This window comes from Sitophilus oryzae, unplaced genomic scaffold (assembly GCF_002938485.1).
Source record: "Sitophilus oryzae breed Bouriz unplaced genomic scaffold, Soryzae_2.0 scaffold_1181_pilon_pilon, whole genome shotgun sequence".
NCBI lineage: Eukaryota > Metazoa > Arthropoda > Insecta > Coleoptera > Curculionidae > Sitophilus > Sitophilus oryzae.
Genome location: NW_022145817.1, coordinates 1,363,494 through 1,388,334, shown reverse-complemented (window position 1 = coordinate 1,388,334; position 24,841 = coordinate 1,363,494). Strand labels below are relative to the sequence as shown.

Below are 24,841 nucleotides of genomic sequence, written 5' to 3'. Positions count from 1 at the left end.
GCGCGCAAAAACCATTACATCGCTAATTGTTTATTGATATATCTTTATTAGTTTAAAAGCAAAAAATATGGGGTTTGCTTTGATACCTTGTCAAGACATAAGCGAAACTTTTAAATTGTTTCTTTTTTTCATTTAGGCCTTCGTTTTTCGTTAAATGAAAGTTATATTAAAAAAAATCTATTTTTAAACCATATTTTCGCATGATTGAAATTATTATTCACGTTTAAAGTTTTTTTTGGTCATACGCGCTAATGGAAATGTTTTTTTGTAAATAATTTTAAAAAATTACTCCCTACGAAGACTTTATTGTGTACTGGATCAAAAAATAAGTATTTGTTTTCTCTATACGGTGGTATTAATATATCGATTTTTGATGATAGTGCCCTTTTACCCGGTCTAATTTTGTACTACTTTCGGAATAAGGGTCCCCATATCATGTACTGTACTTCCATCCCTGAAAAATTCAGCTTGTGACACCGAAGTGAGAGGTAACGTCAAAATAAGCTTTAATCTACCTACATCATAGGTAGGTGTAGGTACTCTAGGTATATTCTACCTAGACAGTAGCTGAACTAGCTGACAGTAGTAATTAATTTGTTATCCGATAAGTAGTTGTCATTATATAAGTTTAATCATCTTATACCTCCTATAACGGTAGGTTTTGGATTTTTCCTGATTGGGTTTGTTAAACAAAAATATACTGGGCATATAAATGTCTGTTACAGGTTAATTCGTTAAAGAAATATGTTACACACATATTTATTTTAATAATAATAGTATAATAGTAATGGCTATATTATGTTATAACACATACATATGTATTGAATGTACTTATTTTAACAAATGCATTGTTTTGTTTTTATAATCTCACAAATAAGAAATGTTTTATAGTTTTTATTATAAAAAACAGTGATTATACAATTTATTTACACCCCTTACACTGTTTTCTGTAAGGGGTGTAACCAGGAGTATATTTCGTAACCTCTTACGATATAATAGGGCACAAAGTGTTTTATTACTTAATGCTTAAAGTTATAATATATTTGTACATAAAATAAAATAGACTAGAAAGTCAATTAATTAATATTGACGTAATTACTAAATAAGTACAAGATTTTTTTTCTAATTATTTTAGTGTATTTTCAGTCACCTAATTATAAAGGAGAGATATCCAACCATTGCATTATTTTACTCACAAATAAATGTTTTATGGTTTTTATTATAAAACAACGATTAATTTATTATACACCCCTTAACCCAAACACTCCAAGGAGGATATTTCGCGACCCCTTATTTAAAGTGGACAAGCTTTATTAGTCAATGTTTTAATTACCCAGCGTCTTTAATAAAAATCTAATGTAATTTTTCATAGAAATGATCTGACATAAAAAGCAAATTTTATCAAAAAACTTTTTGATTATCTACAAGGAGTAAACCGCTGACAAATGTCTGTATACTAATGCCAAAGTAATGCCAAAAATACAAATTAAATACCAAAATTTCTCATATAATGCCCCACTAATGCCAAGCTGATTCAATATAATACCACTAATACCACGAATAATATGTAACACATTTATTTTACGAATTAACCTGTAACAATACTGGTAGGTACGTGCACAGATTTTTTCCTAGGTAACTTAAAAGTCGTTAAAAAGTCTAATTATATTTAAAGAAGATATCATTCCAACAAATTACATTATAAGGCCAATAATGCACAAGTAATACCATTAAAATTTTAGCGTTTTTAACTTGTGTAACATATTTCTTTAACGAATTAACCTGTAACAATAGTGGTAGGTACGCGCACAGTTTCTTTCGCTAGGTAACTTATTAAGTCGTTAAACAGGCCTATAAAAGCTATAACAACATAGGTAACTAATATTTATAATTTAATTCGAGTTTTAATCTCAAATAATAAATGTTTTTACTGGTGTATTTCTGAAGTGTTCATTATTAAAAGTAGATATTCTTAAAGTTATGCGAAGTAATAATGTTTCCGGTGAGACCGCGTATATGTCACCGGATTCTGGTTAGTATAAAGACTTTTTCTATAGAAAGAGTTTTTTTCTATATTTTCCTTTCAAAATAAGACTAATTTCTTCTTATTCTTTTAAATATTACAGTGTTTCTTTTTCCTAAAATGTTATACTTAATTTTCGCTTAAAATTAAAAAATCACAAATGGAGGAAAATATACGTTATTGAATAAAGTTTATACAAATCACTTTACCATAACAAAAAGTAAAAACATGTCATGGCGGAAGATATTCAGGTGGCATTTCACACATTTATCCATTAAAATCGAGATTAAAATAATAAAGTTGCGTAACATGTTATACACGAGATAGAAAGTTTCAGAATCGATTAATACGCAATACGCTACGCAGTCAACTTATTCCTATGCGCGGATGAGCGTCTTCAAGACTCTTCCTTCGGCCAGGGTCACGACGCCGCCGAAGAGGAATCGGCCTACGTTTGGCTAAACAGGCTGGACACGTTGGAGTACGATATTGGCGAGTCTGAATATTTATAAAAATTTGCAAAGTAAAATATGTTGGAAAAATAATTAATCCATACATATATAAAAGCTCAAAGGGTTTTTTTGTTGCATCCATCCCGCCGAAACCGCTTTACCAATCTTGATGATTCTTTTTTTAAATGAAAGGTATATATGTGTAGATTTGTTATGAGGTATTTTTATAGTGCTTAATGGCTATTTCTTTGTGTAAAACGACTAAATACGTCTTTGTGTAAAACGATAACATACCTGAAAAACACCTACAAACAATACCTCCAAAAATAAATTATTTGTCATTGTCAGTGGTGTGTCAGTTAGATAATATATTACGTTTTTAGATATTTTAGAGTGAGTTCATGCCGCCAGCTTTAGATACATAAATATTAGCACAAAGGTTCGTTTAAACGACATTAGTGAATTAGCTACACAAAGCGATTTTAGGAAATTCATCCTCTTAGAGAGTAAAATTATCTCGGAACAGTTTGTTGTATGAAAATTCCTTACTATTTGGTCTAGAAGAATGAAATCCTACAAAAAGAATTAGAAGAAATTTTTGAAATTCATCAACCAAATGGGTAAAGTTAGTAAAAATTTATATAAAACTTGGTGACCTCTGGATTATACACATAAAAATTGGCACAAAGGTAAAGCGAATTTATGAAATTTATACCCTTAGGGAGTAGAATAGGGAATGAAAGTTTGCTGTACTAAAATGCAATACTATAACATTATAAACCAGACAGTATAAAATTTTATACAAGGGTTTATTTAATGACATCATAACGAAATATATCTTCCTCAATTATCCTTCAAAGAATAAAAATAACCTATAAAGAGAGTATTAGTGCTCTTAATAAATAAAAAAAAAGATGAAAAATAAAAAACATCTATGCTCACTAGCCCTCTATAAAGAAGTAAAAAATCATTTAAATCAATGCATGAACGATTCGAGGTGTAACGCGAACGTAGTCGCGAGAAAAGCTAGTAATTTATTAAATTATTTTATTTAACTCATTAATTTTCATTGAAAAGGAATTTTTGGTAATTGGCCACTATATTAGTTAAAAACTAAGAAACCCATATCAAATTTAAGTTTTGCGATTTTGACTTATACTTTTTACAAAATCTGAACACATTTTAAAAGAAAAAAAGTTTTTGATAATATTTTTGTAGATTGATTACAAGTTGTATAACATAAATTTCTACGACCGGTCTACCTAGTGGATAGTGGTCTGCAGCATCGCCTTGTGGTGCAAACGTGGGCCTGTTACGTGATGTGGATCTGTGACGTGACGTACAACAGCCAAGAAAAACAGAAGTGTGGCTAAGAATTTAGTAATTTAAAAAAAGTCTTTTAGATACAGTAGTAGGTATTAAAAAGTTTTGTGTTTAAATGGGGTTTGCCTTTAACAGTTAAAAAATTATATCGTAAAGTGTAACTTTCCGTAAGAATTCTTTATCTGTCATTGATCATGATCTGTCATCATGTTAACCTGATGTTTTGTATGTTATTTTGTTTTTCGAGGTTTTTTTGCTTGCTTGTTTTACGGATAGGTGCGATTGCATAATTATTATTGATAATGTTTTATTTAATGTTAACACTACTACTTTTTCAGTGAATCTTTAAATCAGTTGTTTTTTGTTAAGTTCGTTATTTAAACATATGTATGTAATACACTCATATTAACACTAATCATATTTTTACGTTTTTATTCATCATTTTCAATGCCCCCCCGGTTGCATCTTTGTAAAGGACTGTGAATTTTTCAATGATGTTTACTTTTTATATACGGCTACAGACAATAAATCGAGTGTCTTTGTCAATATGGTCTTTATTTCTAATTTACTGAATAACACGACAACAGAAAAATGGTAGTGCGATGCACTCCCCCTTAAACACCAGGCAATAGAGACCTGCACGGGCCGGTTTTTTGTAGCCCGACCCGGCCCGGCCCGAGAAGAGATACTTCTCTTCTCGGGCATTCTATTCAAACCTACTGGTTTTGTAAGCCCGGCCCGGTTTGTGGAAAGTTAAAACTTAAACTAGTCCGGCCCGGCCCGAACCATTAAAATAAAATGATCAAAATAAAATTACAAAAATCCTTTCAATTACAATTATTCCAAGTAGTTCTTTCCAGATTCCAGACAATCTATCAATTTCACAAAAACATAGCTTAAAAACACCTATTATAATACAGGGTGTCTCAAAAACATGTACAGAAGCAAAGTTGTGTTTATTTAAAGTGCGGAACCGGCCCGGCCCGAGGCCCGACCCCTATTGACAGTGCGAAACCGGCCCGGCACGTGGCCCGTGTTCGGGCCGGGCCTGGCCTGAGGCCCGTTCGGGCTACCCGGCCCGTGCAGATCTCTACCAGGCAATATTAAGTTTTTGTAAGCTTTTCGGCTGCGCTGTGGCCTACGTGACTTCTGCCTTCTGCCAGCGACGCGCTCCCCGCCGGCGGCGATCAAGGTCCTGCGCTAAGGCCTTGTACGCATCGTACGTCGTACGGCTTTCAAAAACCCAACATGCCGCCCCCCTTGAAAGCTTGTCTTTCAAAAACCTTAACCCTAATTCCTAAAATCTATTTTAAACACTAAATCCTTAATGTTCCTAAAATTCTTATTAATTACTGCCTTCAAATGGTAGAACACATACACGAGAAGTAGGCCTCTTTATTAAACCACTCGCGGTTTTAAGCGACACAACACGACATATCCCGTCACTACCCGTGTGTAACTCCACTACTCGTCCTAACTGCCATTTCATGGGCGGAGTGTTATCTTCTTTCACCAACACCATGTCATTAATCTTTATAGAGTCCGCTCTTATGCGCCACTTAGATCGCTGTTGCAAGTTACTCAAATACTCCGTTTGCCATCGTTTCCAAAAACTTTGGATAAACTGAGTCAATAACTGATACCTTTGTAAGCGATTTAGATTATGACCTTTTATATCTTCTTGAGGTAGAGCAGAGGGTGAGCTACCCATTAAAAAATGACCTGGCGTTAAAATTTCCAAATCATCCGCAGATTCACTTACAGGAGTAATTGGCCGGGAATTCAGACATGCCTCCACTTGGGTTATCACTGTATACAACTCTTCAAACGTCAACTTCTGATCATTCAAAACCCTCCTTAGATGATACTTTGCGGATTTCACCGCAGACTCCCACAAACCCCCAAAGTGCGGCGAACGTGGTGGAATGAAATGCCATTTTATAAATGAATTTGTAAAGTACTGTGAGAAAACCTCCTGGTTACCCTTATCCTGTAAAAATCGACTAAGTTCCGTAAATTCATTATTAGCCCCTATAAAATTTGTCGCATTGTCGGAGTACACATTCCTAGAAAGTCCCCTACGTGCGATGAACCTCTTAAAGCAGTTAAGAAAAGCTTGGGTCGTTAGATCAACGACCAATTCTAGGTGGACCGCCTTAGTCGCGAAGCATATAAAGACGCATAAATACGCCTTGGTAATAACAGGTTTTCTAACTGTGCCTGATTTAACAAAAAATGGCCCTGCGTAATCAACCCCACAATTTTCGAATGGCCGACTTGGAACAATACGACTGCTTGGTAACTCCCCCATGTATTGCCTAAAATCCTTTGGTTTTGCCCTAAAACATACAATACAACGCGATAAAACACTTCTTATTGTTTGACGACCTAATATGGGCCAGTATTTGAGACGCATTACTGCTAAAAGCGCCTGCGGACCTGCATGTAAATGCTTGTAGTGCTCACATAGAATGATTAACCGCGTGACGTCGTGTTTATTTGGAAGTATTACCGGAAACCGCTGATTATAACTAAGATTAGCCTTGGCTAGCCGACCTCCTACCCTTAATAGCCCATCCTTGTCCAAAAACGGATTAAGAGACAAAATTCTACTTCGTCTATCCAGCCCGCATCCCCCTTCTATGGCCTTAATTTCAGCACCAAAAACTTCACGTTGAACTAATGCGATTACCACTGTCCATGCTTTATCAAGCTCCTGTACCGTTAATGGACCTCTTCTAGGTGGTTCCCCTCTTTTAGAAGCCCTGCAATTTTGCATAAATCTTAAACAATAAGAGAATGTTCGAAGTAATTTATTGAAATTCGAGAACCTTCTAAGCACCTTATTAAGATCCGTCACGATATATGAATGTTTTATGATCTTCTGCTCAGGAATGACATCAACACTAGGAATATGAGTTTGAGGAAAGTAATTCTCTTCGCGAGATAACCAGAATGGGCCTTCCCACCATAATAAATTTTCACTTAAGCTGTCACAGTCAGTACCCCTGGAGACCAAATCCGCCGGATTTTGCTCTGATGGTACATGACCCCATTGGTTGCCTCCGCTGAGGGTTTGAATCTCCGCGACCCTATTTGCCACGAATGTTGTCCAAGTCGAAGGTTCCCTTGACAACCAAGACAGCACAATGGACGAATCCGACCAATACCTTATTTGAGACGGATTTATATCGATCGCTTGTAAAACTGCCTTAACCAACTTAGCCAACAAAAGGGCACCACATAATTCTAATCTGGGAAGAGATATTACTTTAAGTGGAGCAACCCGTGATTTCGAACATAACAACCTTACGTGACAATCTCCCTTCTGGTCTACTGATCTCACAAAAATACAAGCCCCGTAAGCCTTCTGCGAAGCGTCGCAGAAACCATGTATCTGAAAATCCCTAGACCCTGTGCATATAACCTGCCGTTCTATTTGAAACACCTTTAGTTTCTGAAATTCCTCTCTCAAATTTAACCATGGAACTAGAACACCTTGCGGAACTTCCTCGTCCCAACCTACCTTTTCCTTCCATAATAGTTGAAGTACAAGTTTAGCTTTAATAATAACAGGAGCCAACAGTCCCAAAGGATCGAATATCTGGGATATCAATGACAAAATTATGCGTTTGGTTACCTTATTGTCCAATAAAACACCATAATCTTCAGGACAATCGTAGTGCAAGGTATCTAGGTGTGGATTCCATCTGATACCTAGTGTTTTCGAAGTGTTATCTCCTGATATATAATGCTCCACATTTGGCTCATCGCAGGTTAACAGAGTTTCTGGTTTATTAGAACTCCATTTTCTCAGGATAAAACCACCCGAAGCTAACACCTGATTGATCCCTTTCTTAATCTCTCGGGCTTCTTCAACTGTATCTGCCCCTGTCAAGAGATCATCCATGTAAAAGTCCTTCATGATTGCCCTTCCTACTTTATCATCCTCACACTCCGAGAGTTGTTGCAAACATTTTACTGCCAAATATCCTGAACATGCCATCCCATAAGTAATCGTGTTTAACTTAAAATGTCCGATGGGTTCATCCTCGTTGAATCTCCATAAAATTCTTTGCAGATCCTGATCCTCCTCCGCAACCCAAACCTGCCTAAACATTTTCTCCACATCAGCTGTTATGATTACTGCATATTTCCTAAGACGTACTAGTATATCAAAAATATCATCTTGCAGCTTTGGACCGACCATTAGCTGATTAATTAAAGACACTCCAGTGTTAGTTGGTGCGCTGGCATCAAAAACAACTCTTAGCTTGGTGGTCAGTGATGTTTTCTTCATAACCGCGTGATGTGGTAGATAATACGCTACAGGTTCATTAATTTCCTTATCCGAATATACTCTAGACATATGGCCCAATAAAAGATATTCTTTTATGAATGCGTGATACATTTCCTTCAATTCATTGTCCCTTTCTAATTTTTTCTCCAATGAAGAAAACCTTTTTATCGCCAGATTGACTGAATTGCCTAACTCTGGTACCCCGACACGTATTGGCAACTTGACAACGAATCTGCCATCTTCGTTTCGTTTCGTCGTTTCCGCGAAAAATCTTTCACATTCTTCTTCTTCCCTTGTTAGTCGTTTCTCATAACCTATTTCTTCTAGAGCCCAAAATTTTTCTAACTGCCCCTGAACCGAACAGTTAGATGAGAAATGACACCTTTTTGGTTGTGATTGCTTATGCACTTGCATTTGCCCTGGTTTTAAATGCATAGTCCCAGCAATCACGAATCCCAGCTTTGTTCCATAAAGTAGAGGCTTACCTTTACCTAATTCAACCTTCTCTGTGCCCAAAACGAACCAAAACACTGAAGCACCCAATAGCATATCGATCTTACCTGGTTCACCACGAGATGGATCCGCCAAATTAATGTTTTCAGGTAAATTAAGTGATTTTAAATCAATACTAACCGAAGGAATGTTGTTAGAAATCTCATCCATTACCAGAAACCCCACGTCAGCATTATATTGCGAATGAATCGAATAAATCCTTGCAACTACCGAGTGATCAATGCTCATGGTTTCGGGCCCTATACCCATAATTGAACTGTTTATCCTTTTCATTGGAAGCCTCAATATATCACGAAACGCCTTGGTCACGAATGAAGTCTGTGACCCGCAGTCTAACAACGCCCTATACTCATACCATTTACCTTCTATATCCTTAACCCTTACAACTGCAGTAGACAAGAGAACCTCCGTAATTTCCTTTTTTACACCTTGCATCTCGAGACCTTTATCTTCACTACTATGACCGTTAAATACCTTTGAGCCACCTCCTTCCGCTGCGCCTTCCTTGGAATCCCGAGTTTCCTTACCTGTGTGCTGATTATCATGCAGCAGAAGATGATGTTTTCCCTTACAACGCCTACAACCTCCAGATGTACATGCATGCACCCTGTGTCCCAGTTTGAGACATTTCCAACAAGCATTTGACCTTGACACCACTCCCCTCTTGTCCTCCAACGACATATCCAAAAATTGTTTACATTTCTGTAAACAATGTTCATCTGCCTTACAAAGTATGCAACTAAATGTTTTAGTTGTAGATCGGGGAGGGGGTAGGTGAGGTTTCCCTTTCCCTTGGTCATCAGTATTTGAAGATCTGATATTGGTTTCCCATACTGCACATTTGTTTACCAAAAATTTAAAAAAATCATCCATAGTAGCAAATTTATCGACCGAACCTTGTTTTTGCCACTCCTTCCTGGTAATAGGATCCAATTTCGATTCAAGCAAGTAAATTAGTATTGGATCCCAGTGTTCTACAGGATACATTAAAATACGCAACCAACCGTCATTGAACCGTCCAATCAGATCAAAGGAGTAATCGTTGTAGATCGTGCGTTATCGATGATGTTCGGTACCTGGAGAAAATTGACAATTGACAAGAGAATTAATTGTTTATTATTTTTGACTTTTTAGTTCGTTTAATTTAATAATTACTAAAACCAGTAGTTCGAAAGATATATTTAAAAATAAAAGATAAAAATCAAAAAATTAATTATCTATTAACGTGGATTTGGACGACAATAGGTAAGAACACTAAATTTATTTCTATATTCGATATAAACTTGTTTATTAGGTTTTAGTTTGTGATGTTTCATGTGATGATCATTTTCATGTTCATCGTCTTTGAATTGACATGAGGATATCTATGGAAAAGTAACTAATCTGAAAGTAAGCCAACATATCGTTTGTCCTTTGTTGTGCTAAAGAAAAGATTTTCTTTTCGCATCGTGAGGAAGTATTACATCAATTAAAAAATGTTAGGAAGTTGATTACTTGTCATGGAAAAGTATACCAATGGAAATTATTTGTTAAAGAAGTATAATTCTAAGGGTAAATTTTATTATAATTAGTAACCTGTCTATTTTTTATATGTAGATGTTTCAGGTTTTAAGAATAAATTGGTTGAACCCAAAATCTGGAGGAAGTACCTATATCCATACACAGAATATGCCCATTAAGAATACTAATCCAAATTTGCTTTAATGGTAGGCAATTATTCAATACAAATTAACTTTTTAAGTGACTGAAATATTAAATAGTTTAGAATATGGTACCTATAACAATGTAAAAAAATACTATTTTCAGGAACGATTAGGGCCCGATATATTTGAAACTCTTGTTGGACATAGTATTGAGTTGGGTAGAATATTATTCTACGTTAAGTGAGGATATCAGATACCTATTATTGTACCAGATACCTGTTATTATTTTACTTACAAGTTATATAAAGTTAACACTAAAATCTACTTTTTGACTTATATAAGTTAGTCTGTGGTTTAATGCGTGATTACATCCACATTATGATTTCAAGTTTTTAAAATATAAATATTATAACTGGCTTTAAAAACTCCATTAAACTGTTAAAAGTGTAATTTATTTCAAAATAAATATACATATACCTATACCTAGGTATATATTAATATCGAAAAATATATATTAATATCGAAAGACATTTTTATTTCCTTAACACCAATTTAATCATCACATACATATGTATAAACATTTATTTACGTTATTTCAAATGAAGACCACAGGAAAAACCAGCTTTGTTCATTTTAACTGGAGCCGAGAAAATGCAATTACGAGTGAACTACTCTGGTTTTTTCTCCTGTAGGGCAAAAAATAACTAAGCTGTAATATATCTGGGACTAAGCATATTATTATTGCTTTCTTTGATGGTGCCTCGAATAATGCTAACACTTGCCTATAAAATTGTCTCGCTATCAATTTCTATGAAAATGTAACATATTATCTGGTTTTTTCCGTGTAGTCTTCAAATGATCTAAAAATTCAGCAGGAATGATCCATTATGCAGCAAACACACTGATGTTGAATCATTGGAAGCTTTTTTGTGGGCATTTCACAAATAAAATCAAATGTCTGATCAAAAACTGAAAATGCAAAACAGATAGTAAGCTTTATAAATACATACATATATATAAATAATCATACCTACATCTATTTATGTCGTACAATCCAACCGATATTTTAATATCCTAACCCAAGTAAATAATCAAAAATGCACTTTTTATATCAAAAGCAGTAATGTTACCAAAGGGTTTCAATTAATATCCAGGATTTAAAAAAAACACGATCCTAATTCTTATTATTTTTCTAAATACGTATTGTCTGATAGGCAATTACAAAATATAAATCTGATGTAAATAGAAAAATAAAGTAAAAACTGTAAAAACAGGTAAAAACTCTTCGGTAAAAACAACAACAAAAATTCTAACCAAAGATTTAACCGTCATACGACATGAGCATCACCATCACGTGATTGCACAATACCCAACGATAGGGTACGTACCTCTTTCATCTGATTGGACGGTTGGTTGCGTATTTTAATGTATCCTGTGTTCTACGCCTAAACCCAAAATTTTGAGTGCCCTTAAATCCTTACGCAGCTCATCTAACATTTTCCTTAACCCGGAATGAGACTCCTTGGTAAGACCCGGTACATTGCAAATAGAGTCAATATGACTAAGAGCGATTAACTTTTTATTTTCAAACCTTTCCTTTAAAAGATCCCATGCAACCTGATAATTTTCTGAAGACACCTCCAACGAATGGATCACATTAGCCGCCGTACCCTTAAGCGCCCCTTTTAGATAATAAAATTTTTGAATATTAGTTAAAGACAAATTCGAATCTACACGACTTAAAAGAATCGTGAAATTCCAACCACTGCTTGTATGAACCATAAAAGATAGGTACTTCCATTGGTGGAAGACGTACTTCCGTTCTTGGAGCAGTTGAGTCCTGTGTACTCCCACCGTGCGCAAGCAAATTTAGGCGACCAAGAATGTCAAAATACTTTGTACCAAAATCATCGCGTTCAGCCACTTGCTCATCCGAATCATCCAGGTCCTCAATTTCGTCCTGGATGCTTTCAAATTCATCCCACCACTCCCCCGCTCTTTTAAGACGTATCGAAATCTCATGATGTTTAGAGGAGTCATAATTCTGAATAAAAGTTTCTAACCGTGTAAGCTGCCCTTTAATATTTCCCCTTTTTCGAGTCAATTTAGCTAGATCAGTCATCTTGACCCTTTACCTTAACCTTTACCTTAAAACCTTAACCTTTACCTTAAAAACCCTTATGAATGTTTACCTTACCCTTAAATTATCCTTAAATCTGACACAGATTCTTAACCCAAGTGCGCTGTCTTTACAAACCGTCCCTTACAAATATAAAACACAAATCAATTTAATAACTTACAAAAGTAATAAAAAGAAATGGTACATAAATTTGAAAAAACTGGACTTATAAATAACAAAATCTATTTAAAATTTAACCTTTTTTCCACCTTAATAACAAAAATACAAACAATAATTAATTTAATGCACAAAATAATAATAAAATGCACAATAAAACAATTATGTGTACCAAATACATCAAAAGAAAATACTTATTTGTCAACTAAATCAACCATAAATATCTGTTTTTCGAATAAATCAAGCAAAAACTATTTATTTTGTCAAATAAGCCAAACGAAAAATATTTATTTTGACAAATATGAATCAAAGCAAAAATATATAAAATTAAAATTGCTCACCCTGTTGCGCACTGCACCTACCTCGGTCAGTATCCAGTCTGTGTAGATAACCTTCAAATCTTCTTAAATGTCCTTAAACCTTAAATTTCCTTAAACCATATAAATGTCCCTTGACCTTCTTTAAATTCCCTTAACTTTCCTTAAATGAGTATTAGCCTGGTAGTCCTTAAAGTCACTGTATTATTTGTATTTCCTTGATGCACTGACCTGTTCCTTTTGTTCGATAAATGTAGCCTTGTAGCCGTATTCTTTCCTTAATTGGACTTTTCCAATTATCCGACTCGAAGGACCAAAAATGGAGCGTCTTTTTCAATGATGTTTACTTTTTATATACGGCTACAGACAATAAATCGAGTGTCTTTGTCAATATGGTCTTTATTTCTAATTTACTGAATAACACGACAACAGAAAAATGGTAGTGCGATGCACTCCCCCTTAAACACCAGGCAATACTAAGTTTTTGTAAGCTTTTCGAGAAGAGTCTAGTCCTAGCCGTCAACTATTAAGCTTGACCAATCAGGTTGGTTAGCGTGGTTATTTGGAGTGTGGTAATTCATTTGTGTTTGTCAAAAACTCTAACGTGATTGGTCGGGCTTAACAGTTGCCTGCTAGGGCTAGACACAAGTGCTTTTCGGCTGCGCTGTGGGCCTACGTGACTTCTGCCTTCTGCCAGCGACGCGCTCCCCGCCGGCGGCGATCAAGGTCCTGCGCTAAGGCCTTGTACGCATCGTACGTCGTACGGCTTTCAAAAACCCAACACTTATAATAATCCACAAATGAAGACTGCCAATATTTGCGTCAGAGTTGGCTTGGAAAAGAAGATCGCTTTCATTTTATATGTAAAATTTAACCAACACAGTGTTTCATTATACATTTCTGCATATTCATCGGCACGAAAAACGTACATCTTAAAATGTTCATGTATTTTAAAGTTCTATAATTTTATTCTATGATTTTTAAGCTATGTGTAGCTATAGTACGAGTTGATATTTTTGGGCGTTAACAGTGCCATCTATAAAATTTAATTTGCCCAAACCTCTTGCTGACATGCAACCCCAAACCATAATCCCCTTAGAAAATTTAACAACCCTCTTTAAGCAATCTTTATGAAAGGCTTCTGCTTTATTTCGTATTATTCGTTTTCGATGATCTCCAACGCAAACATCAAATTTAGACTCATCGCTAAATATGACCTTATTCCAATCATTTTGTGTCCACGATAATTTAGATTTTGCCCAGTTGTAGCGATTTTTCTTTTGAATTTCTGTCAGTAGCGGCTTTTCTTTGGCCTAAATAAGAATTTGTATCAATAATTTTTAGGTAATTCATTATCCACACAAAACAAAGTTTACCTTGTAAAGCCCCAGACCGCATTTATGGATATATTTTCGGCAACATTCTCTTGATATATTTAAACCAGTTACAGTATTCCATTTAACTGTTACTTCGCGAAGAGTACTTCTTCTCGCAGACTTGTAAATTTTTACTAAATTTCGTAAATCTCTTTGAGATACAACTTTTGGCCTTCCCGAACTTTTACCTCTATCGTCTACATTGGCGGATTCGCCGTATTTTTTTATTATATTAAAGACCGTGGTTTTTGGAATACTTAAACCATCAGAAATTTATCGAATTATTTTTCCCGTATTGTATTGACGAATGATAATTTCGCGTAGTTTTTGATTTGTAGCTTTTCCACGGACCATTACTTTGAATTAAATAATTAACAAAATTGAAAATTAAAAAAATTAAAAGTACTTGCTGAAGTAAACAGTTTGCGACATTTGTGACGTTTATAGCAAAGCCGCCTATGATGGTATTAATTATTTAAAAATACTTGTCCCAACATTTAGTTGTCAGCAAGTTTGTCCTTTTATGAACAAAATCCGCTACTGCAAATATGGATGGGTTACAAATTCATAAAAATATTGTCAAGTTGTTTAGGATATACGGCTATGTTTATATTTTAAAAATTACATATATTTATATACATACATATATTATATGTACCTATACATACATATATTTCTCAGCAAAATAAACCACTAAATCACCACAATACACCAAAACACTTTTACTTTTACACTGGACGCGCGTTTCGCTAACCATGTTAGCATCATCAGCAGATGATTATAAACTGTTCTAGTTTATTCAACTCAACTGTAATATATTTTTCAGTCATTTTGAAAAACCAGGGCAATAATTCCAAAATATGACCTTATCCCAACATATAGTTGTTAGGGTTCGTAGAGTAACTGATGCCAACAAACAATATCTCTTCAAAGTTTTCTTCAAAAGTAAATATCTCCAAAAAAAACTAAACGTAAGTAAACTATATCAGGCAGAGCTGGAATAGCCGTCCATCGGGCTATTCAAAAGTAGTCTAAAATTTTATGATGGTAACCTATACAGGATGTCCCAGAAATGAGTGCAAGTATTTCAACTGGCAGTATATTTTGGCCTCAGAAACACGCCTATGAGGTTTTTTTGCGAAAAAAAATTGAAAATTTAGAATTTTTTTAAAAAAATTTTGGATTTTTTTTTAGTTTTAAGTTAAAAAACATAATTTTTTGATAATATGACAACATGGGTAGTAGATTAAATTTACATGAAAGAAAATCCAGAAAAGATCCAGTGGTGCTCAAAATTTAAGCAAAAAAGCATTTTTTGTTTAAATTTTCAAAGTAAAATAACTTGGTTATTTTGGACTTATTTGAAAAATGGTAAAGAGAAAAAATGTTTCTTTTGACTAGGTCTGCCACCCCTTAAAATACTTGCACTTGTTTCTGTGACACCCTGTATATACCTATGTTGCCTGTGTGTGTACGGTTTATTGACTTTTAAAAATTAGGGTAAGTTTTAACAAGTAACAAATATACGTTCAGGATGAAACAAGTAGAAGATATCATTTAATACGAAGATTAAATAATTCAAGTTACTCATTTGGAAAAAGACCAAGTAAGGGTCGAAACGTCATGAAATTACCCATACAGCACGTCCAAATGAAAATACGTTTCTACAAGGGAGACACATGAGAAACAAAATATGTTAAAGTGAACCTAAGTGTTCATCTAGTTCTAACATATACATATGAGATACACCCAGGTTTATATTGATAGAATTGTGTGATACAGTGTTTACTAGTTGTATACCGTATGCACTCAAGATTCTAAAGAGTTTTTTGTAACGTAACAAATAATTATTAAAATGATGAAATCTGACGTCGGTATATGAGACTATGAGACATACAATGTATAAGTCATATGTATGTGTGATACTTCGTATCATAGTTGTGCCTATAGTACACACCTTGTAAAAATGTGACGTATACACATAGTATAAATATCTATATAGACACTTTGTAATATAAACGCTCTATATAAATGTTCTGTTTGTGTGTAGTTTAAAAGAGATTTTAAGGTAAGCACAAGTTTTTAATTACCTTGTTACACCTTCCTAAGAGTATTATTAATATTATAGCAGCGACTCTTCCCTTACTCGATACCCAATTTACCAAATTTTGACTCCAATGAATGAAAACTCCAAATATTCTCGTATAATGATAAAGAGGTTAGCTCTGCAATATATTTTTTTTTAATTTGAAAATAATAAAAATCTAAATGGACCAGAGAAAGAAAGATTTAAACACTTCAAAAAACTTCTTGCACTGATATTCGGTAAGTTATTGATGGATCAATATACAGATATGTTTAATATTCAATAATCAGTTTCATATAAAATTTGTGGGGTGAAAAGGGTGAGATTGTTAATCTGGAAATAAAATACAACAAAGTCCAACAGAATGCTCGATGAATGAGTATGCTAACAAACCAACTGCTTAGAGGGAAAAGAGGAGAAAAAAATGACTAAACGAGGTCCACCAAATCGTGGCGATATACCAGTATTTACCATTTTAGTATGTTGTTATACTAGGTACTTATATTTTTAATACATTTTGATACAAATTCTTTTCTTTTACAGTGTTTTCTTACGTCTGGTTTCTGCAGTGTAAATAATTGGAAAAAACAAAAGTGGAACAATTTTAAGGCTACTTCTCTTGAACTTACGATCGAGATGCTTTTGGAAAATACAAAGTTTTGCCTTCCTAATTTTCGTTCTAAAAAGATATAATTGGTACCAGTGAATAAATATTTCTTAAAAAGAACGAAAAGTTAGGCATCAAAACTTGTATTATTTCCCAAATTCGTTCATAAGAAGTAGTTTTATCTAGCACAAGATGTATATATGAAGCAAAATACATGTATACACGCGGTAGTCACAACTGCAATGTGTAAACAGAGTTTAAACGTAATACACAAGCACTGTGTATCCTACTGCACACTGTGTATCCCTTACTTTGTGTATACGTAAATGCTATACTGTGGCTATATTGTGAGGCGGACGTTTAACCTTTGTGCATACGTGTTGAACTACAAAGTGTAAACGTAGCAGATTTACGTCGGAGGAATTGTGTCACCCTGTGTCTACATCTAATAATGTAAACACATCGCAAATGTGATTTGATGTGCTGTATGGGTACTTTGTCTTATCAATAGATAATAATTAATGGTTTGGTTGTTTAACTTCATTTCACATGGTTTTTCAGACTTGTTAATTAACTAGAGACTAGAGCCATACAGGTTATAATTAATTAACATGTTTTTTCGCCTAATTAAACTACGTAGGTTCTTATAAATCAATTTTGTGTATTTTTGTACCAATATCTTATATAAAACCAAAGAATATAATGCAAAATAATAGTTTCTAGCAGGCATCAAATCAGACCAAACCTAACGTTAGTTGCTTTGCTCTGGTACACCAAGAACTTACCCCGCTTTTCAAGGTTTTCCCATGCACTTCGCCAGTGTCCGGCTAGTACGATTTTAGCGAAGGCGACAGTGGCGACGGCTTGGGGGTCCCCTCCATGGGGCTGTGCCAGGAGAAAGGCCGTTCAGGAGCGGTGCAACGCAATCGTAAAGTTTTGCGATTACGACCGCTATAAGAGGAAAATTATTATATTTTAATACTGTTTCCCTGACGACTTTTTTCCTCAATATTCCTATCGCATGTTCAAGTCTCCTATCCTTGTATCCTGCACCAGCCTGTGCAGATCTTTGGCCTTTGATTGAATGGGAGCATAATCCCTCAGGTTCTAACCTTGCTTTCCCAAATAGAAAGTACCGTTTGCGATGTAGAGCATCGAGGGACATAATGTGCTCTGCTGTTTCAGGACCTTCATCACAGAATCTGCAGCAAATATTTCCTTGACAGATGTTGAGTTTGTTCAAATATCACTTGACTACCATAATGTCCTGTCAAGAGAACTGTTGTAATCTGCACTTTGTTCCTGTTGAGCATTAGCAGTCTGTTGTGGTTTTACAAATACACTGAAAAAAATATAAGCAATTTTAGAAAAAAAAATATTGATATCTACAGGGTTGTTCACCACAGACGACACGGAGTATTGTAGCTAAACGATGAGATCTTTACAAATTGTAAGTTTTGGGTTCGATGAAGGACTACTAGAGGTACAATTTAAAAATAATTTTACATGATACAGAGTGTCCCAAATAAGTAAAAAATATCTAAGTTGTATTTTTTAAATGGAACACCCTGTATATTATTACATTTTTAGTTTCTACGATTAAAATAAAGGTAAATTTGATTAAGGTTTATAATACTTAAACCTTACCGTTTTTGAAATATTTTCAATTTTGTGAAATAGCAGAAAAAATTTTAAGGCTTCATTTCTCCAAGGGTATGAAAGTTTTTAATACTAAATATTTACTGAAGTTTATTTATTGATCAGTTATTGTGTAGCAATAATAAAAATAATACTACCTTATACAGAGTGTCTAAAAATTTATTTTAAATAATTATTAGCTTCAAACGGCAATAACTTGTTTAATTTAAATGAAACGCCCTGTATATTTTAGGAGAATCAGATGCACAATTTAATTGTCTATCAAATTGTGTTATGCCATTTTTTACCTATCCCTTCAAGTTTTCGTAGAAAATGCATTTTCTTATAATTTAGACCTCATTTATCAATATACCCGTGGAATATTGACATTTGAGATTGTTTTTAAAGATGTACCAAATTTTTAAAGAGTACAGATACTAATATTGTCGATATAATTCGTTTATTTCATTAAAAAAATAAAAAAACTGTTTAAATATTTGTTAAAGAGGACCAATTAATATGATTCCAGTATTCAAACTACATGAACTGACTGTTTGCGTTGATTAATAATAATTGCTCCAAATACTAAAAAACTGAATTTTGTATGGGTATTAGACAGTGTGATAAAAAGTAACACCTTAAAAATGATATTTCATTTTTTAATAAATGGTTATTTATAACAACAGAGACTTTAATTGTGATAACTTATTATTATATTGATTTCTGACTCAAATCCACATTTATTTAGAATAATTTATTAACGAACACAATTAAGTATGTAATTAATTAGTATATGGGCGGAAATAATGGTGTTATATTTAATTAATGGTATACTCTTTTATAAAGATTTAAATAGTTTTCTTTTTGTATTCAAATGGGCTAGTAATATTATCGTTTTGCTAAAACAACATTTTTTTCATCGTTATCAAGTACCTATATTGCCTGTGTGGATTTTGGACACATATGGAAAAAATAATTTTTTCAGAAATTTGTATTTTTCAATAGTCTCTGGATACTGTCAAACTCCAAATACACTAGTTATTATCTTAGATTAAGAATAAAAATAGATAGAGCAAGTCATTCATAAATTCACAAAATCGAGGTGCCTACATCGTTTTATCGGTGAGTGCCCCCACTACCATAGTTTATGGACAGCGGGGTAAAGAGGAAAGTGGTAGGGGAGTTTACAGCGGAAGAGCATCAAAACAGAATTTAACCTTGAGATTCATTGATGATAGTAAAGTAAAAGCCAGAGATATAGAAGTAGGTGGTTAGAGGCAAAGATAAAATATTTTTTAATAATAAATTTTAAAAATATGTTCATGCAATAAAACTAATAAATTATTATAAATACATAATAGTATATGCTATAAAATATTTAACAAACACTATAAAAAATTTGTTTATTAAATATTCAATAATTAAAAGTTAGATATAATTAAAAGATATTATACGTATTGTATATCGTATAGTGATTGATAATTGATAAACTAAAATGTTAATGGATCTATTATATAAGATGTCTTGTTATTTAGATAGTATTAATTACAAAAGAAAAATAGATGCATGTGAATAACTATTTTTTATATTAAATATCAGTAGATATTATTTACAATAATAATATAATTAATATAATGTATAATTAAAAAGCACAAAATTCATCTTTTCCTACCTATACCATAAATATATTCGGTAATTTTAAGTGGAAATATTAGCACAAAAACTAAAAAAAAACAATGTTCTGTAGTTTTCAAATTCATATTAGTAAGAGAGTAATATTTTGACCAAACGAATTCTCAGTGTAAGGATATTTACATACCATATAATTTTACATTAATTAGGTATTAATCATAACACGATATTAATAAAAAACACAAGTGTTGTATTTTAATAATATATTTAGGGACTGAGTAAAAAATATAATATATGTATAATATTCTTACATTTACAGGTTCATATTAAATAAAATATTGTAACCTGAAAAAATATATATTTTGTTAAATGCCACTGTAAGGATCCAAGCAGAAACTAATTTCTCATTGGCTTTTTACTTGTTGACATATGTATTTGCATAACAGATAACATAGTTATAGCAAATAGTCTAAAAAAAACGGCGTCAAAGGCGGCTGAGGAATGACGATTGATAATTTAGCGAGGTCAATCTTAAACTACACCATTTAAAAATCATATTTACTTAATGTAAAAATAAATTACAACCTTAGAGCGCCTTTAAAAAATAGTACGAGCCAAGAAAATGACTTCTAGGGCTTGACCTCACTGAAATTATCATATTTTCATTCCCCAGTCGCCTTTGAAGCCGTTTTTTTCTCGATCGTATGGTTTCCTAACTTATTCAATCAATCAATCATTTATTTATTTCCATAAAACAATGTACAATTGTATAGGAATAGTCAATAAATTCTTAAAGCTAACACAAATATATAATACAAAATATAAAAAAACAAACACAACAGATCATAATAAAATTATCATATACGTAGGCCTCATATTATAATTTGCAGGTATTCCTCCACACTATAAAAGTTCATTCCGAACAAATCATTTTTTAAGTAAAAGTCTAGAATATGCGATTCTAATCACTATCATAATTTGTCTCTCAACAAAAGTAATTCTGTAGCTCTGCCTAGGGTTCACATCTCTCACTATTTTGCATAGTAGCATTACGTCAATTTTAAACATGATGTAAAGGACCAATTTCATATGCACTATGTAATTAAAGTAACGACTTCCACACCATGAATATCTTCACTTCCTAAAACAAAATATAAACATGAAGTTGGTGAATGATATTTATATTCAGTTGGTGAATATAAATAACTACATTGAGTATACATTGTGAGCAAAATAAAATTGACGATCAATGACATTCACCACATAAATTTACATTTTATAAAATTACATAAATCTTGCTTTCAAAGCCAACCCTACCGCTGTTTTTTTTTTCGATGGTGAGATCTTTTTCGATGGTGAAATCTATATACATATAGGGTAACACCTCTCATAGGACGCAAAGGCTCCAAGGAAAATGAAAGTGAATTTGTATGATTTGATTGATTTCTAAACCCTCCATTTGTTCTTTCAATACAAACTTCCATCAACAAAAATCCTTGAAACCTTCATATCGTATGAAAGGCACCACCCTGTACACTTTGAATCTGTGTATACATATTAGTATATAGTAATATTTTATATTAAAAAATTAAACTGTAAATATATATGTACTTACATATTGTGACGGAATAGGTATCCTAACAAGATCATAGTTCTTATCTCGTTATATGCAGGATCCTGATATCTTAATGTTAATTTCCTAGGTGATGTTGAAACAACTGAAAGACCACAAATCGCGACATAAATGGCTGTGAAAATCATCAGATTTTAAATATTTTCTTCAATTCCTTATAAAAAAAATCAGCTGTTCTTGAGTTCTCTTTTGCTCGACTTTTTAATATTATGCTATGAATAAATCCTAACAGAGAAAACCATTTAATTTTCCTCTCACTATCTTTTAGAAATCTGAAATAAAATATTTATCTTAGTAATAGAAAACGTAAATAGGCATTATTTTACAAATGTAAACATACCAATTATAATTTATGTAAACATACAAATCATTTGTATTCATAATTAAATACAAATATACGATTTTAAATCGGACAATATTGTAACAAAAATATAAACATTACTTCTTATAATATACATAATATATTATATTCACAAAATTATATTATAAAACAAATAAACAAATTTTAACAAACATGGTAAATATTTTAGGTAAATAAAACGAGATGTTGTATTACCACAGAACAGTACTTACTTTTGAAATGACGATGTTTAAATTCTTTTATTCTCACACATTTTGCCAGTGTAGACCCATTTTAAATGCTAATTTTGGTCTTTTATATAAAATGAAACAATTATACATTAATAGTTTATTAATAGTTAAGAAATATGGAAAAATAAAAGCACGGCAAACAGCTGATCATGCCAATCAGCTGTTTATCGACAGTATTGACACATGATTGACACTGTTGACCGCGTCCAATTCCCCTACTATAGAAAATACTATAACAACAGAGCGGCGTTGTCAGATTAAAAATTAATCCTAACGGCTGATGAAAAATGACGAAATTTACAAATATTTCAAGTTTATTTTTCTTGTAATCTTGAGTGAATCTTAATAAGTACTAAATAAAATTATAAATGTCGAAATTTTGAAAAGTAGTAAGCTAATTATATTATTATTTTCTTAAGATTTCCCCAAAGTATACGTATACAAAATTAAAAATAAACAAAAGCGGAGAAATACTGGGCAACATACCAAACAATAACAATAGGATGTTGGCATTCGCATAAAATGTAAACAGTTCCCCTGTGGTTATTATCAAAGTATTTTACTTCGTAAATGGGAAGCTTTTAAAGTTTTGTTTTTCGTTTCATCTAATATTATTTCCTGTGGATAAAATAATAAAATAAAAATAACTAAAAATATCTTAATCTTAACAAATACGCAAACACGGTTTCTGTTCACTGGTTTGATGATTGTTTTATTGTATTAGTGCGTTCAACAATCATTAAAATAGTTGGCAATACTGTGATTTAAGGATTAGTGGTGACTGGTACTAATTTAAAAAAAAATTATTTTTAGCAAATTATATCAATTCAAATATTTAAAAAATTTGCATTAGCAAAGAGTAATTTTTAATCTTTGATTATAAGCATACAGAGGACATGTCGGGAAAAAGAAATTACTTGCCTGGTAGCGCTCCGAAAGTGAGAGGGAAACCAAGCCGCGTTTTGGTTTTTGGCCGATTTTATACAATTTTTAATCGAAAGACATATCGACTGCAAACTGCCATAACTGTTCGTTGATTGTTTCGACGGTGTTATACCGGGTGATCGGATTTAGCGGGACCGCGCGATATTTGTTGGTGCGGGCGGTACACAAGCCGAAATTTCCGATTTTTCGATCGATTTTTTATTATATTTGGTGCATTAAAGAATATTTTGATTCTGGATTTTTTTTTCTTCGGAGTCATTTGTGAAATGGTAAGTGCAGAGAAGAATTTTGCTGGAGCGTATGTGATTTTTTGGAAGTAAAATAATAATTAAATAAAAAAATAACGAATGAAACGAGATATAACAATATAATAAATTGTTTTTTTTTGTATATAACAGTTTAATAAAATATATGAAAAAAACATTTTAAATCCAGATCAAGCGGCTAAAATGCAAGTATGGTATAAAAAACATCCAAAATTTGGGGGGTCACATAGGTATATCTTATTTTTGTTAAAACGTGCAATAGAACAATTCAATGCTGCACTAAATCATAGTATATATTAAAAAATAATAAAAAACTACATATTTTATTTAATGAAACTTTGTTTATGTATCTATATTTTTTATATATTTTATATCCTATATTTACAATATTTATTATTTTTTATAACGTAATAAAACTGTATCAAAACGTTTACTCTTACATAACTGTAGCGTAATCTTTTCATCTAAATAAAAAATATATTTGGTAACATGACTATTACTTAAATATCTCAAAAGAGATCAATAACTTTTGCATTGTGATTGTAATAATAAATATTTTTTTAGGTAAAAACTTAATTTTTTAGAATTCAACCAGGAAATTATTAAATATTAACTGACAGGCTAAATGTGGACTACTAGTGACGTCGTTACGTGTACTATTATAGTGACACTCAATAAATTTAAGCACAAAACTTTCATAATTTTAATTTTAAACAACTTATGTTATAAAGTAATTTTTTTCTTAATAAGACAAAACTAAAATTTAAAAAATTAAAATGGAAATTATATAATTTTCATTCCGTCCAAAAATTTAAATTATTTGAAGAAAAAATGGTAGATATAATTATATATTGTGTCTTAGTTAAGTAGTCATAAAACTACTGTATACAGGGTTGTTCACCACATACGACACGGAGTATTGTAGCTAAACGATGAGATTTTTACAAATTGTAAGTCTTGGGTTCGATGAAGGACTATTAGAGGTACAATTTAAAAATAATTTTACAAGATACAGAGTGTCCCAAATAAGTAAAAAATATCAAAGTTGTATTTTTTTAAATGGAACACCCTGTATATTATTGCATTTTTAGTTTCTACGATTAAAATAAAGGTAAATTTGATTAAGGTTTATTATACTTAAACCTTACCGTTTTTGAAATATTTTCAATTTTGTGAAATTGCAATAAAAATTTTAAGGCT

General features: G+C 32.5%; 2 protein-coding genes and 3 long non-coding RNA genes across 6 annotated transcripts; 1 reads left to right on the top strand and 4 right to left on the bottom strand.

Moving 5' to 3' along the window:
* Window positions 1-5,143: 5,143 nt before the first annotated feature.
* On the bottom strand, window positions 5,144-9,598 carry LOC115891412. The gene has a single exon (XM_030911855.1). The coding sequence runs from the start codon at window positions 9,596-9,598 to the stop codon at window positions 5,144-5,146; it is 4,455 nt and encodes a 1,484-aa protein (XP_030767715.1).
* Window positions 9,599-10,034: 436 nt separating this feature from the next.
* LOC115891455 lies at window positions 10,035-10,517 on the top strand. The gene is made up of 3 exons (XR_004051859.1): window positions 10,035-10,162; window positions 10,217-10,317; window positions 10,418-10,517. It is a non-coding gene; the product is annotated as an uncharacterized LOC115891455 (long non-coding RNA).
* A 578-nt stretch (window positions 10,518-11,095) lies between these two features.
* Window positions 11,096-11,381, bottom strand: LOC115891456. Its single transcript, XR_004051860.1, has 2 exons — window positions 11,285-11,381; window positions 11,096-11,223 (listed from the first exon to the last, which is right to left on the bottom strand). It is a non-coding gene; the product is annotated as an uncharacterized LOC115891456 (long non-coding RNA).
* Window positions 11,382-11,676: 295 nt separating this feature from the next.
* On the bottom strand, window positions 11,677-12,376 carry LOC115891411. Its single transcript, XM_030911854.1, has 2 exons — window positions 11,989-12,376; window positions 11,677-11,936 (listed from the first exon to the last, which is right to left on the bottom strand). Exons 1-2 carry the CDS (start codon window positions 12,374-12,376, stop codon window positions 11,677-11,679), a joined length of 648 nt encoding a protein of 215 aa, XP_030767714.1.
* Window positions 12,377-19,625: 7,249 nt separating this feature from the next.
* On the bottom strand, window positions 19,626-22,778 carry LOC115891454. 2 transcript variants are annotated; one of them, XR_004051857.1, is made up of 3 exons: window positions 22,180-22,778; window positions 21,822-22,111; window positions 19,626-21,347 (listed from the first exon to the last, which is right to left on the bottom strand). It is a non-coding gene; the product is annotated as an uncharacterized LOC115891454 (long non-coding RNA). The 2 variants fall into 2 exon arrangements; XR_004051858.1 differs by having other exon boundaries at window positions 22,413-22,778.
* Between the last annotated feature and the right edge of the window lie 2,063 nt (window positions 22,779-24,841).